Genomic DNA, 17,271 nt, shown 5'->3' on the forward strand with positions numbered 1-17,271 from the left:
AAATTAAAAACAAAAAAAGATTTATGGGTAAAATGGAAAAGAAATATAATCAAGAGTTAAATAACAAAATAATCTACAAAAGTCACACCTTTTGCTAATTTAAAACAGAGGTGCAATTGAACCTGCAACAAGGAGAGATGCTAGTGTGCAAATCGTAAATCCATTGGTGACATAAACCATATCTCATATCTATAACAAAGAGGACAATTTCTATCGCACTTTTAGCTAAATGAGTGAAATTTATTGTAGCTAATAAAATAAGCAAGGGATGAAGGCGTTGGGATGGGCATCTCCTTATAGATTATTGTTGGGTTATAAATTGACCCCAATTTGATTAACTAATTAGTTAAGTAGATCAATTGATTCAATTACATGCAAATTCCAATTATAGGCATAATCATATCGCCAATCTAGAGTATAGCGCAGCAAAAAATAAATTGATATAGCGAGCCCGTCACAATGGGGAAAACTTTTGTAGTAAAAACTTCAACTAGTGATTATGTAGGTTACAAGTACAACTCTCGCAAGGTCTATTAATAAAAAATCAAGGTTACAAGGGCAAGGAATTTTATTCAATCCCAAATATCTACCTAAAATAAAACATACTAATCCTAACTCAATTCCGACTCATTGGACTTTGATTAACAGAAGACTTTTCAATTTGCACGGATCTCCTATTGATGTGACTAACAACGGTTGCACAAATATCTTATCAACATAGCAACCTTACAACAACAACAAATTGATTGCAATAGTGTAACTTTGCAGTAGTTTCACATAAAATACCAATAAGATATTCAATGGTTGGAGTTGAAGACTTTCTTTGGTATATAACCATTAGTGCACAAAATTCGCAGCAAGATAACTCACAAGTTCAATATGTGTAGGTTAGGATTTTTCTCTAAAAACCTTTCAGTTTCTATCTCAACAACATTATTTAAAGTGGGGCTTAATAAGCCTTTAAATAGGCTCCAGCTAGGTTACAAAAACTGAATTACAGTCATTTTAACTAAAAGCGTTTCAAGCTAATTCAGAATTTACAAATCTCTATCTATTGGCTGGTGTTGATATTGAATTAAACTTGATCAATTGATTTGTAGTCAAACCTAGTATTGAGGCAACAAATTCAGTAGTTATTGAGCAGTTTTCTTGTGTCTTCCACATAGATATTCAACACTTTTGGACACTAAAAATTAAGACTCAAAATACATCATTAAGTACGTTTGGAAGCTGGTATGCTAACACCTAAAAATATAACCTTAAATATTTTCCTATCAAAATCAGTTTCAAAAGTCGACAATTAGTCTTGTTCTATAATTTGTGTCATTACTCATTATCTTTCTAAGTTTTTTCACTAGTTCATAAAATGATTTTTTTTTTTGGTTACTACATTAATAAGTTAGAGCTAGGGATTGAAGGGATTGAATCCAAGACATCACTATTTTACCGTATGCAAGATTCTGTCGTTGGAGTGTCATTATCTTTATAAGCTTTTCACTAGTTCACAAAATGATCTTTTGATTTTGACTTTTTCCCCCCTCCTATATTAGGTGAAAACCAATGGTTCATTGACAATTAATCTCCTTAAAAATAAATAAAAAGAAAGAAAGAAAGAAAGAGATTCAATCAATAAGCAAGGTTACACATAAACATGAGATTATAATTAAAAAATAAAAAATTTATAGGTAAGAAATCCTTGAAGAAAAAAATAACACATAATAATTTCATAGGCAATTTTAATACTTGTTGAGATAATAAACTATAATTAATCCACAATTATCACACTTTTTTTTTTTCACCCATCAATCATAATAATAACTTTATTATCTCAAATAAGTTGTCAATAAAAACAACCTACTATATAATTATCCAAAATTATATGAAAAGTGAGCACACATAATAGACTGCCTATTGAAAAAAAAAAAGCTTCTCAAACTCAAAGTGGCGCCGTTTCCAAAGCTACAAGTCGCTGCATCTTTAGTAGTTATCGATCCCTAAACACTACCCTCCAAAGCACTCTGTCGTATTACTGTTTCTATGGCGTTGAGGGCCTTCCAATTTTTGAAACCCTAGCCTAGGGTTTCAAATTTCAATTTCTGGAGCCAATTGAAGGAAAAAAAAAACCCAGGTACACTTTCACTTTCTTCTTCATATTTATTCATTGGAAAATTCGTAACGAATTGGACGGCTACGATTGTACAAGATTGTGATTAGACGATCCAGGATTTTCCCCAAATTTTTTTTTTCAAATTTTTGCCTATTATTAATAAAGGGGAAAGAGTAAAAATCTGGGCTTGAAAACAAAGCACGCGAGAATTTGTTGCAAGCTGTGTTTGGCTGCAAAGAAAATGTTGGGAAAGTTTCATAAAAATTGAAACTTTGAATATTTATGTGCTATTTAAATAGAATTTGTTACTTTTCACAAATGAAAAAGAAAATCATTGTGGGTTTATGAAGCTGCATTGCTTAAAATTGGGTTGAACTAAAAAGCATGACACAGTTACAATTTACTTTGATTAGCTTCTGTGTAATGCTTTTGATTTTTCAAAAAAATTAAAGAACAAAAATTGTAATGTGTGTTATTTGACAATTTGCTAACTTCAAAGGAAATGGTTTATTGAAGTATTGAACCATTTTTTCTAACACTATCCCTCATGTGTGGGTTCATAATCTCTTAATAAGTGGGACCCACCATGTGAAAATTTTAAAGGGTTAAACTCAAGACTAACGATAATATCACTGTGATAAATTATCACTTATCCTAAAAGCTTTAAGTTGCTAGGAAAATGTTCATTTAGTGATTTGTCCATTTTTCTAACAGTTTAATACCTGCTTATACATGTAAAACTTTTGTGACTCGAATGCAATTTGTGTGTATCTAATGGCAGATTTGTTGATGGAGGGGTCTTAAGAAGTGTTGCAGTACGAGACTTGCATGAAAACTTTCGGTGTTTTTGTCGAACAGAAGTAAGTTATGGTCATGATTTTTGGGATAAATGAAGGTTTAGCTGACAGGGGATTTGTGCCCTGAGTAAAGAGTTTCCTAATTATAGATATAGCTAACAAGATCATTGCTTAGTCATGAATGTCTCAAAGGCCAGTTTAAATTATTCAGTGTAACTATTGAGTGTTTTATTTCCTTTCTAGAAGGTATTTTTCTATTTATATGGGCCATTAAACTTGCATTGCACAATGCTTTGAAGTTTGAAATCACCAAGCTATGTGAGTACTTGCAATTGAATGTGAATGTTTGGTTGTAGCTTGGGATAGATTTGTCCTAATATGTGCTGCATTGTTGGCTGTAGTCATGGACCGAGAAGAGAGAATTAAGAATGCATGCATGAAGATTGTGGAGTGCATAAACGCCATGTCTTTTTTAAACTTGGATGACCAACGGGTGCATTCACTAGTGATGATGCGAGAAATAGCACGTGGGGTTGTTGAAAATAAGGATAGAAAGGTAAGAGAGAGAGGGGAGTATGTGCAAATTATTTTGATTATCATGTTGATCACTCTCATTTGTTGCATTGTTACTTTATAGGTAACTAAGAGTGATGTGACTAGGGCTTTGCACTCTAGTATTGAGAAGATGGTAAGTACTACTTATATCATGATAAGTTGTTTTACATTATGTTATCATTATGTGATGATTGATGGCAATGCAGGCCAGTTCATGCAGGGATATTGTGTATAAATTAAGTAAGATGTCATATAAAGGCTTAGATGACCAACGGATTCAATCATTATTAAGGGTGAAAGAGATTGCGGCTAAACATGCTAAAGTTGCGAGTGTTGAGAGTGATACATGGATTAAAGAAAGCTTGGCAGGTGAGGAAATGCAGCCAAGCAGCGTGGATGTCCTGGTTGGAGGTGCAGAAATTATGGTGGTTGAAGAATCGCTGGTGGAGGAAACGGAGCTAAGAAATGAAGACGGTCATAATGTGGTGCAGAAAAGGCCTGTGACTAGGGCAAAACTCACTGGCCAAAAGGATATGCAGATTGGAGAGGTACAAAGGAAGATGCCTGAAGATGAGCCACCAGAGGTGGAAGCTCAGTTAATAAACGAAAATGGTAAAAATCAGTTGCAGGAGATTTTGTCACAACCACCGCTTCTGCAATCTCTTATATGGCCTCCAGATGACTGCATTACCTTAGATTGGATCTGGTCATTGATATCTGCAATTAAGCAGTTTTCACAGAATCATCCCCCCTCCGAGTTTCAATTGGTAATGCCAATTTCTGTGGTGGATAAACTAGTTGATAATGCTTCAAGTATCCTTTCCAAAGAACCAAACTGTGTGAAAATTGATTGCCATGGAGTGGACTCAAGAGTTGTTGTAGTGGGCGACATTCATGGCCAGTTCCATGATTTGCTCCATCTTCTTGAAAATGCTGGTTTTCCCTCTGAGAATCAGTTCTATGTTTTCAATGGTAACTATGTAGATAGAGGAGCATGGGGTTTGGAGGTATTTTTGCTCCTATTGGCTTGGAAGGTATGTGATATGAATGATATTTATGGTAGTTGTCCATTTGCTTAATGCTCATTTTTTATTTTTAGAAAAAGCAAAAGAATGGAGGCAAAAAAAGCATATGTAAACAATTATGTATCATGTACTTGTTTTGGTGGCTAAGTAACACAATTATATTTTTCTATTGTCTGTTGTATGAGTTGTATGATTACTTTGTATTCATTATTTTGATTATGCTTATTTTCTCATCTTAGTGATTATCATAAATAATATAGTGTTTTCTTCATTGAAGAAAAATAGCAGTTGGTTTCTCCTCCCTCTGCATAAGTAATATATAGTCCACTTATTTGTTGTTGATTTTTTATGTGTATTTTTTTCATTCTATAACTTGTGATGATTATACTGCTTTAATGTTTGTTGTTTTTGTTTTTCATTTTTAACTCCTTGATGTTTAGGTATTGATGCCTCACAGAGTATATCTACTCCGTGGGAATCATGAGTCAAAAGAATGCACACTGGCATATGGTTTCGAGAAGGAGGTGAAGACCAAATTTGGAGATCAAGGTGAATACGTCTATAATAAATTCCTGGATTGCTTTAAAGAGCTTCCTTTGGCCTCAGTTATTGCTGGATCTGTTTATACCACTCATGGAGGGCTTTTCCGTAGTACACGCATTGCATATTCACGAAGATCTAGAAGAAAAAGGACACAGAGGCTGGAGCTTGGTTCTTTAGAAGAGTTATCTGCAGTTAAAAGATCTCTAATAGATGCTCCATATGAAGGCCCAAATATGATATTAACTGATGTGCTATGGTCAGATCCATCACAGAGGCAGGGTATATGTAAAAATCGAGCTCGAGGACGGGGTTTATGGTGGGGTCCTGATTGCACTGAAGCTTTCTTGAAAATGTCCAAGTTAAAGGTAATAATTTTCTACGTAGCTAGTGAAAAATTAAGTTGAAGTTTTCTTGTCACAATTGAAGCTACCACTAACTTATTTTGTCACAATAGAAATCATATTAGATGTCAGTCATTTATGGAATTGATATCACATATGGTCTCATTTTTAAAATTCTTTTTTGTTAACTTTGGCTAAGGCTGGAGCTAATTTTTTTCCCCTTTTTTTGGACTGCGTTTTCAACGCTATGCTGGAATAAAAAATAAAGTCATTATGGAATGAAATGTTTCAAATGTTCTTTTGTTTGGTTTTGTGGACATTTGATGTGACTCATTGGATAATTAAATGGTTTTGTGAATTGTATAAGAAAAAAAGGATTAATGCCTAATATACTAGAGCCTGAAAGGTTAAATAAGCAGCCTTTTCTGACCTCTACCATAGTAATTAGTCCATAGGAAGCTTTAATATATATATATATATATTGATAATTATAGTAAGCTTTAAAATTAAATATTTAATTAATAGCCTTAAAAGTTTCTAAAATTATGTTGCACTGATGCAAAGAGGACCCATTTCTTAAATTAGGAAGGATTTGAGCTACTCGCTTCAATCCTTCACAAGATATGCAATTGACTCTACAAGAACCCTAAAACATACTAAAGTTGAATATGATATGATGGAGGTTGAAATCAAAGGATGTCATCTTTGATGTGCTGCTTCTGCCTAAAACCTCCTTTAGCAGAGAAGAAGCGTTCCACCTCCACTAACTGACCCACGTAAAGATTTCTTGCAGAGCATGCCATTACTGCTCCTACTGGATCCAAGAAGATTCTCTTCAAATATTTCAGCCCTTTGTGCAACCTGACCATTTCTCAAATTACTTATAGATATATAAATTGGTAACATTCCGATGATTCAGCACTTCTTTACAGGTAGTAAAAGTGTCTATATGAAACTTATACTATAAGTGGAACCATAATGGCCCATTCTGACACCAGGTACTGGATGAACCTCATCACATCTTGTCCCACCATCCAGCTTTTTCCATGAAAAAGCCTTGGTCATGCCATCTGGATCCAATGCCTTGTTCCCACTTGTATTTTGAAGAGTGAGGCTAGTAAAAGCTTATTACTTGGTATTCGCTCAAACTTTCAAGATTATTAACATACATACAATCATGTACACCGATTAGGTTCTAAGCAAATATTGAGAAAAAATTAACTGAGGCAATAATTTTAGCTCTTGGCTCAATTATCTTTTGTTAGCTCCATTTTGTGAATTATTTGTGCATAAAGACTCACTTCTTTACAGGTAGTAAAAGTGTCTATATGAAACTTATACTATAAGTGGAACCATAATGGCCCATTCTGACACCAGGTACTGGATGAACCTCATCACATCTTGTCCCACCATCCAGCTTTTTCCATGAAAAAGCCTTGGTCATGCCATCTGGATCCAATGCCTTGTTCCCACTTGTATTTTGAAGAGTGAGGCTAGTAAAAGCTTATTACTTGGTATTCGCTCAAACTTTCAAGATTATTAACATACATACAATCATGTACACCGATTAGGTTCTAAGCAAATATTGAGAAAAAATTAACTGAGGCAATAATTTTAGCTCTTGGCTCAATTATCTTTTGTTAGCTCCATTTTGTGAATTATTTGTGCATAAAGACTCACTTTCCAGATCCCCTTTTAATTTTTTTTTTAATGCTTGTGAACACTGCCTCTTCATTTCTACTGTAGTTGATCATAAGATCGCATGAAGGTCCTGATGTGAGGACTGGTCAGCATCTTTTTGGTGATATGCTATGTGGGTATAGCTTGGATCATGAAGGAGAATTAGGGAAGCTGTATACGCTGTTTAGTGCTCCGGATTACCCTCAGGTTGAAGATTTATCTCTAAGACTTGACCCTTAATTTTTTTGGTATGTTTAATTTTGTAAGTGACATTTCTTAGTCCTATGTGATAATCTTTGCTACTAGCTACAGCTTTGTATTTCGTTTTTCTACATCTGAAGGGCAGTCTGTGTGTGTGTGGACTTGTATTTAAATAATGGAATGCTTCTATTCTGTTTATATGACAACTATCAACTTTATACTTGGAAAAAAATAATGACAACTATAAACTTTATATGTGAATATCGTTGATGGGACATGACTTTGGAATTGACCAATATGAGCATTTCACCTTATTTCTCATATGAGAAAGTAAGCATAATTCTTCTGTACAAATAGCAACATATAACTATGACTAGAATTTCTGACTTTGATTGCATTATGTGTTATAAAAAAATAATTTTTCTTCTTAAATAAAACATGTCTTTTAATTATAGGATTGAAATTTGTGTGCTTTGGCTAACAGGTTGCAGGGTTCAGATTTATTCAATGTCCTAATTCTGTCTTTTGGTTGCTTTAACATGAAGTATCTTCATTTCTTTATTAAGTTGGTATGCATCCAACACCTGGAGAGTGGATTATAGATGTTTATTCTATACATTATGAATGTGTAGACATGTTGCAACACGGCAAATATCGTCGACAAGCAGGCCTTTGTATCCCTTACTAAACTAAGATTTGACTTACACTAGGGTTCAGATTTATTCAATGTCCTAATTCTGTCTTTTGGTTGCTTTAACATGAAGTATCTTCATTTCTTTATTAAGTTGGTATGCATCCAACACCTGGAGAGTGGATTACAGATGTTTATTCTATACATTATGAATGTGTAGACATGTTGCAACACGGCAAATGTCGTCGACAAGCAGGCCTTTGTATCCCTTACTAAACTAAGATTTGACTTACACTAGAGATTGTTTTGCAAAACTTAGTAATGTGCCACCAATTAGTATGGTTGTGTGCGTCAAGATTGAGAGGCCGTGACTAAGATTGATAGAAAATGAGGAATCCAATACACTTGTGGTCTGCTCTTTTGGTGTCTTTGCATCCCAAATGAGGGTTTCTATAAATGACTTCCATATAATGGAATGTGCAATTTGTTGCTAGCTTGCTAGTTGGTGGATTTTCTGGATAGTAGGTTGTGTGCGTCAAGATTGAGAGGCCGTGACTAAGATTAATAGAAAATGAGGAATCCAATACACTTGTGGTCTGCTCTTTTGGTGTCTTTGCATCCCAAATGAGGGTTTCTATAAATGACTTCCATATAATGGAATGTGCAATTTGTTGCTAGCTTGCTAGTTGGTGTATTTTCTGGATAGTAGGTTGTGTGCGTCAAGATTGAGAGGCCGTGACTAAGATTAATAGAAAATGAGGAATCCAATACACTTGTGGTCTGCTCTTTTGGTGTCTTTGCATCCCAAATGAGGGTTTCTATAAATGACTTCCATATAATGGAATGTGCAATTTGTTGCTAGCTTGCTAGTTGGTGTATTTTCTGGATAGTAGTTTTTCTACTTCTCTTCCTTTTATGAGCAGAAATTTGTGAGTATTTTATTTGGATTTTACATTTGAAAAGAAAATTAAATCTATTGGACATTCTACAGTATGCATTATTAGTAAAACATGGTAGCTCTTGATGTTCAAAGAAAGGAAGTTAATGTCAACTGCTACGGAAGTATACTTTTTTGGGTACAGAAGTTGTATTCTATCTCAGATAACAGTTTGTGAATTATGCAGTTCGGTAGAAAGATATTTGCCAATGAAGGAGCATATGCTGTACTTCAGTCTCCTAATTTTGAAAGTCCTTCCTTCCACCCATTCAAAGCTGTAGAAAAACCAAAGGTATGGATTCCAACCATTGATTTTGGCCCCTTGCCGATGGATAAGTTTGCACTTGTATGCTTAGAACACCTGCATCTAGCTGCAGGTTGGGGAAATGACATTAAAGCTTTTTGAAGGGTTTCAGTTTCATGTAACTCATGCCTGCATGAATGTATCCAATTAACTTGATGCAACTTGCTTCACAGGCAGATCCTTTTGTTGATGTTGATGACTATGATAAGATAGCATCATCTAAACGTGAAGATCAGATAGCAACATCAGATGAAGAAGATGAGATAGATATAGGTGAACGAGACCTCACATCAATAGTAAGTTGTTAACATTTTCTGGAGGAAAAGTAGCCCTTAATTGTTTTTAAATTATGGTTTCAAGTGAAATATATGATGCTCTGACTAATGTATTGGGTCGTAGATTCTGTGTTGTTCACAATGGTTGTTTTAAATTAACTTTTCCTCTGCCCTTGTTTAGTAAAGAGAAATGCAGCTTGAACAAATAAGGTATAATGTTATTCTTTATGGTGCAATTTGGGTCTGATTCCCGAAGACTCAACTCCACCTTATTTATACTTTTGGGAAAAAAATTCTTAAGTAGGTTTGTCAACAAGGCATGAAGTTGGATTTCTTTTTCTAATCGATCTTACAAATAGGTACTTTCTTTTTTCTGGCTACTTCATCTCTTTAATGAAGTAGTCTTTTCTTAATACAATTTTTCTTACTTATCAAAACAAAAGAAAAGAAAAACAATCAATCTTACAAATAGGTGATTCCTCTGTCCAATTTTGAAATGATATATATATATATATATATATTTTCTTGGGGGAAAAAATCAATCTCAGGTTAGGTAACTTTTTCTTTAAAATGGTTTCAAAGTAGGATTTGTTTTGCTTTATATCTTGCTTATATGGAAGATGGAATCAATGTGACATTATCTTTAAGTCAGAAAAGATTAACCATCTTTTCTAGAAAGTTGGAAGTTTAATATGTCTAAGAAATTCCAAAAGAAAATTTGAAAGCTGTGAAATGCATGTAATTTAAGGCAGATCAATTCTTGTAGCATTACATTATAGTATTATATGTTTGCACTTAGAGTATGCAGTATTATGTTTTGTTACATTTTCCCTGCTCACGTGTTCAGTTGGGATTTCAGTTGCTATATGAAGGGCTTATGTCACTTATTCAATATATATATATATGAAGGATTTATGTTAAATGCCCATGGCCCTTACACCTGATCTTAATGCTCCTAGCAGCTATTCTCCATTCTCCATAATATTATTCTCAGAAATGGACTTTCTTTGTTAATTAGCATGCACAGTCCTCAACGGCCGCCATCTCTTCGTTGCAAAAATCTTCTCCGGTTGTGATGGCTTCTGGGGTTAACTTTGAGGCACTGGGCATTTCTAATCCTCCTTGGAGTGTTCTTTTGCCGAATGATTTGGGTGGCACCCAACTTGTTCAAGTTCCACAGGCTCCTGAGGTGGAAGGACTACCACTACCCCCCAACTTAGAGGTAATAACATCTTTTTGGATTACCCATTATTATCATCTTCGTCAGAGGTCTAAACCTAAAGTGTGCAGGAGCCTCACAAATCTGCTTATGAGTACTTGTTCAAGCTTGTTGCTGGCCTAAAGCATATGCTTCAAACAAGGGTGAGCCATTTTCACATTTATCTTCTCTATTCCTCTTACGTGAGAAACTAACGTGATATTCTTTGAGTAGGAAATTGAGAGTAAGGGCCAAAAGAGGAAGCGAGATGATTAGGTCAGCTTGGAGCCAAGGCAGCTCTGCCACAATGGCTTGATATGTCAAGCATCACTAGAAAAAAGATTTTCTGGAGATGTATCCAAATGGAAATGTATATAATACCAAGTAATGTGATTCATTGATTCTATGTTTATGTAGATAAACACTCGCGCATTTTGTATCAAATTTACAAATGAGTTGATTTAGCATTTGGGATCTTTATTCAGTACACTTTCTTAGGAATCTAACCTTTGTCTAAATCTGTGAGAGATGAAAAATAGAGAGAAAAATGTGCAAAGAAAAACAATCAAACACGAGAGTTAAGTGATTTGGCGATGTGCGTATGTTCACAAAATTGCAACGGTTTCACTATATCAATAAGATGAATACAGAGGTGGCCATACAATACAGTTCATAAAAAAATGTAGGAAGTCGGCAAGCCTTTGTTCTATGGACTAAATCTAAGAAAATCACTCATTTAAAATTGTAATGCTTCTATATGCGTTTTTACTTTGTGTAGATGGTCTCTGCAACACCTATTTTATTCATTTATTTATTTAGTCCATGGTCAGAAATCAGACTTAATGGAAAGATAGCAGATTGTCACTCCATAACTGAATGAGCTACATGGTTCACAGGCGGTAAGGTGGCCAGCTGAGCTTGGGCTTACTCACTAATCACATAGAAGATTTATCTCAAAAATTACTCAACACTATATTAGGAGTAAATGTTAGTCATAATGACAACATCTGTTATCTGGGAAATTCTTTTGAGGATATTGATGGAAGCTAAAAGGTCTTACTAAAGCTAAAAGTTGCACTCATTTCAAAATACTCGAGTAGACCAAGTCAAAAAAAAAAAAATAAAAAAAAATACTCGAGTAGACAAGGAAGAAAAAATAAAAAGAAAGAGAAAAGTGATTAAATGGATTATGATTAATCTGCAGTATCTTTCATCCCCAATCCCTTGGATCAACTGGCTTGCTTTGCTTCAATAAAACCGAAAAATCAAATTTAAATTAAAAGTGTCATGGACCATCTAAAAGCTTCATTTTCCATGGCAATTAAAATAACTATCCAGCCCACAGCTCATTTGATACTACAACCGTTCCAGCAGTGCTTGTTATAGACCAAGAACTTCATAAATTCAAGAGAGAGAGAGAGTCTAGCCAACACCAAATCCATCCCAGCATTGAAAATTTTAATTCAGTGAAGAACTACTTGACATATTAAATGAAGAATTTTTTACACATTTCATAATCATACAAGGCGACTATAGGCTATGCACTACAAATCCCCTAAAACTAAGTAATAATAACCTACTTCCTAGAAGTGCTTTACTAATGACCAACGAAAAGAAAATCACATCTTAACCACTTTGCCAAACAGATTTTTTTAGGGTATTTTTATCTCAATAAACAGAGCTGTCCACATGATTAATGCATCTACAACTCTTAACATTGGCCATCCTCGCAAATCGAATCATCCTTCCGCTTACGCTTCTTAGTACTCTTCATTCCAATTTTTTTTGGTGAATCTCCAACTTCATCCATCAAATATTTGTGCACAATATCCTTGACCTCATCAAGTAACTTCCTATCCTGGAAATCCATCCCATCTTCTGAAAACTTACCTAGCATGTCTGCAATTTCATTCAAAGCTTCAACCTGTAAAATTAATAAAAACCAAATATCAAGAAAAAAGATGTAATTAATAAAAACCAAATATCAATAATATCTAATTGTTGAGATTAGTAAACATCAAATAGCTAGTTATGCATAGCCTTACTTTTCCCTTAAATTCAGACTCAACAGATGTAAGCCTCCCTACGAATTTACGAGTAATTTTCTCGTACCACTGCATGTACTCCTTTTCGTCCACATCATCATCACCTTCCACGACATAAAATCTACGCATTGCCCACTCATCAAGCTCATATTGCATTTTACCCAAGATGTCAACACCATGATCATATGCACGGCTCTTTCTCTCCCATCGATGAACATCATTTGGAATCCCTTGAAGCATGCCAAATTGCCTAACGCAACGATCTGGGAGGTGTCTTTCTGCCTTTTCAAAGCAAATGAGCATAGTCCTTGATGCCCGCAAGGTCAAAGTATTTTTAATATCTTCTGGTATTACTGTATGGTCGATATCTTTGTAAGGAAGCCACTCCACCTGTACGTCAAAAGCACACCAATTGGATCATATCTTCTAGACGATACATATAAGAATTGACACTGACTAACATGCATATAAACTCACATCAGAAGGTTTAAGAGAATCCAAGGCTTTCCGATAGGAGACTATATTACATTTCATTCTGGAACCACTTTGTTTTCCTTTCCACCAGAGCACCAATGGAAAGCAACCTTGGTTTGGCTCCTGATTGAACCTTGGTCGGCCAACATTCAGGCGATAATAACTCCAACACTACAGACACATAACAAAGAATTGAAGTCAGCATTATGACTGAAAGTCATCAACATAGCCAAATTCCAATTGCTTCACCAATCAATATTTTAAATCACAACCCTGCCCCCCCGACGGTTATTTATCTGAAACAAAAAGAGAAGCAAAGAAAACAGTTATTTATCTGAAACCTGGAGTAAAGTCAAAGAGCCGCTAATGGTGCTTTGAGACTTTAGTGAAGCATTGCCAAGTGCTCTATATAAGAATGCCAATGCTGCTGCACCCCATGCAAACTTTCCCGCTTTGTCAAAATCCTCAAACAATGAAAGGTACATGACAGGGACTTTGTTACCAGTTGTTGTGGAAAATATTGTACTGCCTACCAGGTATAGAAGGTAGGCACGTGTTCGGCACTCAATCTCTTCCACTGGTGCATCTTTGGGACATTGAGAAAAGAACTCTTTCAACCAGGTAAGCTTCACCATTCCACCAGTTAGGTCCTCTGGTACTCTTCCTAGTAATTTTTCACACAACAAGCTGGGTGTGCTGCTTGTTACACCTATAACAGGCTCTCCATCAATTGCTAGTCCAAGCAAGAGTGCTACATCTTCAAGGGTTATTGTCATTTCTCCAACAGGCAAGTGAAAGGTATTTGTTTCTCTCCTCCACCTCTCAACTAGCGCTGCTATGAGGGCACTGTCAAAATTAATTGCGGGAATCATTCGTAAGTAATGAAATCCAGCCTTCCCAACCAACTCGATTTGTTCAGCTGTGAGCTTCCATTGGTCAAGCAGTGAAGTGTGTTCATGACATCTAAGCACTCCTCGTTCCTTTTAAATGTTGCAATTAAATTATAAGCAATTGCAGTCCTTTAAAATATTGGGAAAAAACAAATTAAAACAAAAGGAGAGATATGATAGATATTGTCAAACCTGCCCATCCCAAACTGCTGAAGAGACATGGCTATCTTGATCATAAAGTACAACATTATCAATTGGACCGGGATCTCCAGTGGTCTCCATTTGAGCTTTGTAACAAACTACAAGCCAAAAAAGGGAATGCTAAAGTTAGCTCCATATAGTTGTAGCTCAAGAGCAGTAATTCGAGCTAAAAAAAAAAACTTGCAGTAGCATTAAACTAGTTTCAACTTGATTTTCAGACACAACAAATATTTTGGCCAGTTCAGACCTTGAATTGACAAGACTCACATTTGCATGACCCTTAATACATAGTTGAACAGATAGAGATTACAAAAAGGACAAACAAATGGTTAAGGCCATTAAAATCAATGCTCTCTTCATTGTACACTACCCTTACTTCAAAAGACACAGTTTGAATTGGAGCGTAAAGCTGAGGCTCCTTCCAATATATACAATAGTAAAAAGGATTAACAAGTAAAGAAAAGCCTAACTTCCATTTAATTTACCTGAACTTTCCCTTATCAAAGCAAAAAGTAAGAATATTTACAACTAAAAAAATGAATGAGCAATACTACTTTCTTCACTGTACACAAAGCCGTAGTTCCATATGCAAAGATCAATAATTAAACAAAAAGCCTAACTTCCATTTAATTTGTAGCAAACACCCAATTTCTCTAAATTTTAGCTCTCCCTTTTGAATTCTGTCTTCTGTGTCCAAAAATATAAAGATTAATTTCCCAGATAACAAGAAAAATAGTAAAGAATTCAAGACTAGGATTTTATTGAGCAAATCCTGAAAGCACTTTCCTTTCCTTTATTTCTTACTTCTTACAAACAAAAATGCTTCTCTACATCATCAATTACTATATTCTTCCTTAAACAGCTTGATTAAACCATGTTTTTCATCGAAAACTTTTCTGGGTATTTTCCCATAGAGGCAAACAGAGCTTTAGCAAGCAATTGCAGCATCCAAACCCGCAAATTAATTAAAACCCAGATGATAAGATTAAAAACCCAGATCAAATATAATATTTAATTTAAAAATACTAGGCCAATTAGTGGTAAAGGTTCAAGCTTTCAAATACACAAAAATAAAACCTTGACGACATATAGGATAAAGAAAAGGATGAAGAAGAACGACATGATTAAAGAGTAATTCACATTCACTGACCTGAAAAATAATTTTTTTAAAAAAATGGTATATTTGGCGAAACGACGATGTGCAAAGTGGGAAAGTTGTCGACGACGGCCACGGAAGTGTCGTACTTTGATTTGAATTGGGGAACTCTGGATTTAAAAAAAAAAAAAAAAAATCTTTAAATTACGAAAGTGTTAACTGATAAGATGATTTGAAAAAGGCCAAAAAAGAAAAAGAAAAAAAAGAAGAAGAAAGGCTCGGATAAGAATAATACTAGATGGGTTTGGACCTTTCTCAGCTCGGCCCAATTCAAAGTCCAAAGTACAGTACTCAGAGCTTTAACTTTTAAACTCACTTTGATATAATTTTATATTCTAATTATTATTTTATACTCTCATGTGGCAATTGATACAGGGTAATATTTTAAATATTCTAATTATTATTTTGTACTCTCATGTGGCAATTGGTACAGGGTAATATTTTAAGATTCTCAAAAATGTTTTAAAATTTTCATATTTGGTTGCAAATCATACAAGAAAATTAGATGCCGGGAGAATCTGGATTCCCCCTTTAAACCCTTCTTACCTTTAAACCCTTCTTAGTAGGAATGTGGATTTTCTTTAAAACAGGCGGGTATCCAGATTCTCAAACTTAAAGGAAATTGTATTTTTTATAAATTGATAATTTTAACTCTTTTCCTTATCATTTAAGCAATTAAGATAAAATATAAAACAAATTATTAATATTTTTTCCCTTGTCTTTATCTTTTCCCACCAAAATAACATAAATAGGATAGACAACTTTGTTGATATATTCTTTATCAAAGTTCTATTTAGATTTCACATGTGGAAAAAAAAAAAAAGTTAGAATGGGACCCTTCATTATTGCTAGGTATTCACTTTTGTTGTTGTGTGTGTATTGCTCAACAAATTATTAACAGTTTATATTTTGTTTTTTATTATTTATTTAGGGGAAGATTTTTTTTAAAGGACTTGGTAGTTCACATTCAAATCTAAGGATAGAATGAGAAAAATAAATAATTCATTTAAGATTCTTGGGAATAAACTAAATATTATCATTTCACATTCCTAGGAATTTTAAGAGATTTCCAATGAAACCAAACATAAGAATAGTTACATTCCTAGGCATCCAGATTGTAAAGAATCACATTCTTAGGAATCTGGATGCTATGAGTAATGTGGATTCCCTCGTATCAAATGCCACATCAAAGTTTTAATTTCTTTTGCTTCTTTTGATCGTTTGATTGGGGATGTGAAGGTTATAGAAGAATTCTTTATTGGTTTTACTACTTCTCATGTTAAGAGACAAGGAAATTCTGTTGTTCACAATCTTGCTAAACATGTTAGTGATTTAAAGGTGTGAATGAAGAGTGTCCCTCCACATCTTAATGTTGTAATTGTTGCCGACTTGACATCTCTTATTTAATAATATTAGCTTATAACTCTCTATATATGCATGGATACACTTAAAGATATACAATAAGATACATAATATAATATTTATATATATAATTTAAATACTATTGATAGTCATTTTTTTATTTTGTTAACTCTTTAAAAAAATTTGTAAGGATATTATTAGGTATAAAATGTAAATTATCCATTTTTTATTATTATTATTGTGAAGCATTTTTTTTAATGATTCATTTATTCTAGACTCTTTGGTTTTTGTACTTAATAACTCACTTAAATGAATATTTATGGTGTGGTCCAACATTTGATTCTAAAATTAAGAAATAAAACTCTTTAAAAATAAATAATTTAGGACACATGATGCAAAATTGGAACTCTAATTTAGAGTTCTAGTTTGAATTTTTCTTAGTTTCACTTATTATATAAATATATATATATATATATATATATAGATTATAGCTTTCTACTTCTCAAAAAAATAAAAATAAAAATAAATTTACACATGATGTGAAGAGTA

The 17,271-nt window shown here is 34.0% G+C and overlaps 2 protein-coding genes across 5 annotated transcripts; one reads left to right on the forward strand and one right to left on the reverse strand.

The window, feature by feature from the left end:
• Positions 1–1,902: 1,902 nt before the first annotated feature.
• LOC126725083 (serine/threonine-protein phosphatase 7-like) lies at positions 1,903–11,074 on the forward strand. Of its 3 annotated transcripts, XM_050429590.1 has the most exons (12): positions 1,906–2,128; positions 2,889–2,967; positions 3,306–3,460; positions 3,542–3,592; positions 3,666–4,493; positions 4,925–5,392; positions 7,115–7,255; positions 9,005–9,109; positions 9,295–9,417; positions 10,415–10,618; positions 10,687–10,758; positions 10,829–11,074. In XM_050429590.1, exons 3-12 carry the CDS (start codon positions 3,308–3,310, stop codon positions 10,868–10,870), a joined length of 2,187 nt encoding a protein of 728 aa, XP_050285547.1. In that variant the 5' UTR covers positions 1,906–2,128; positions 2,889–2,967; positions 3,306–3,307; the 3' UTR covers positions 10,871–11,074. The 3 variants fall into 3 exon arrangements, 2 of the variants coding, with proteins under 2 accessions (XP_050285548.1, XP_050285547.1); XM_050429591.1 differs by lacking the exon at positions 2,889–2,967 and having other exon boundaries at positions 1,905–2,128; XR_007655313.1 differs by lacking the exons at positions 10,415–10,618; positions 10,687–10,758; positions 10,829–11,074 and having other exon boundaries at positions 1,903–2,128; positions 7,115–7,296; positions 9,295–9,399.
• A 969-nt stretch (positions 11,075–12,043) lies between these two features.
• On the reverse strand, positions 12,044–15,512 carry LOC126725084 (protein MAIN-LIKE 2-like). Of its 2 annotated transcripts, XM_050429592.1 has the most exons (6): positions 15,355–15,512; positions 14,196–14,302; positions 13,455–14,093; positions 13,117–13,284; positions 12,640–13,029; positions 12,044–12,518 (listed from the first exon to the last, which is right to left on the reverse strand). In XM_050429592.1, the coding sequence occupies exons 2-6, from the start codon at positions 14,283–14,285 to the stop codon at positions 12,306–12,308; spliced, it is 1,500 nt and encodes a 499-aa protein (XP_050285549.1). In that variant the 5' UTR covers positions 14,286–14,302; positions 15,355–15,512; the 3' UTR covers positions 12,044–12,305. The 2 variants fall into 2 exon arrangements, with proteins under 2 accessions (XP_050285549.1, XP_050285550.1); XM_050429593.1 differs by lacking the exon at positions 15,355–15,512 and having other exon boundaries at positions 14,196–15,002.
• Between the last annotated feature and the right edge of the window lie 1,759 nt (positions 15,513–17,271).

Source organism: Quercus robur, chromosome 5 (assembly GCF_932294415.1).
Source record: "Quercus robur chromosome 5, dhQueRobu3.1, whole genome shotgun sequence".
Classification (NCBI taxonomy): domain Eukaryota; kingdom Viridiplantae; phylum Streptophyta; class Magnoliopsida; order Fagales; family Fagaceae; genus Quercus; species Quercus robur.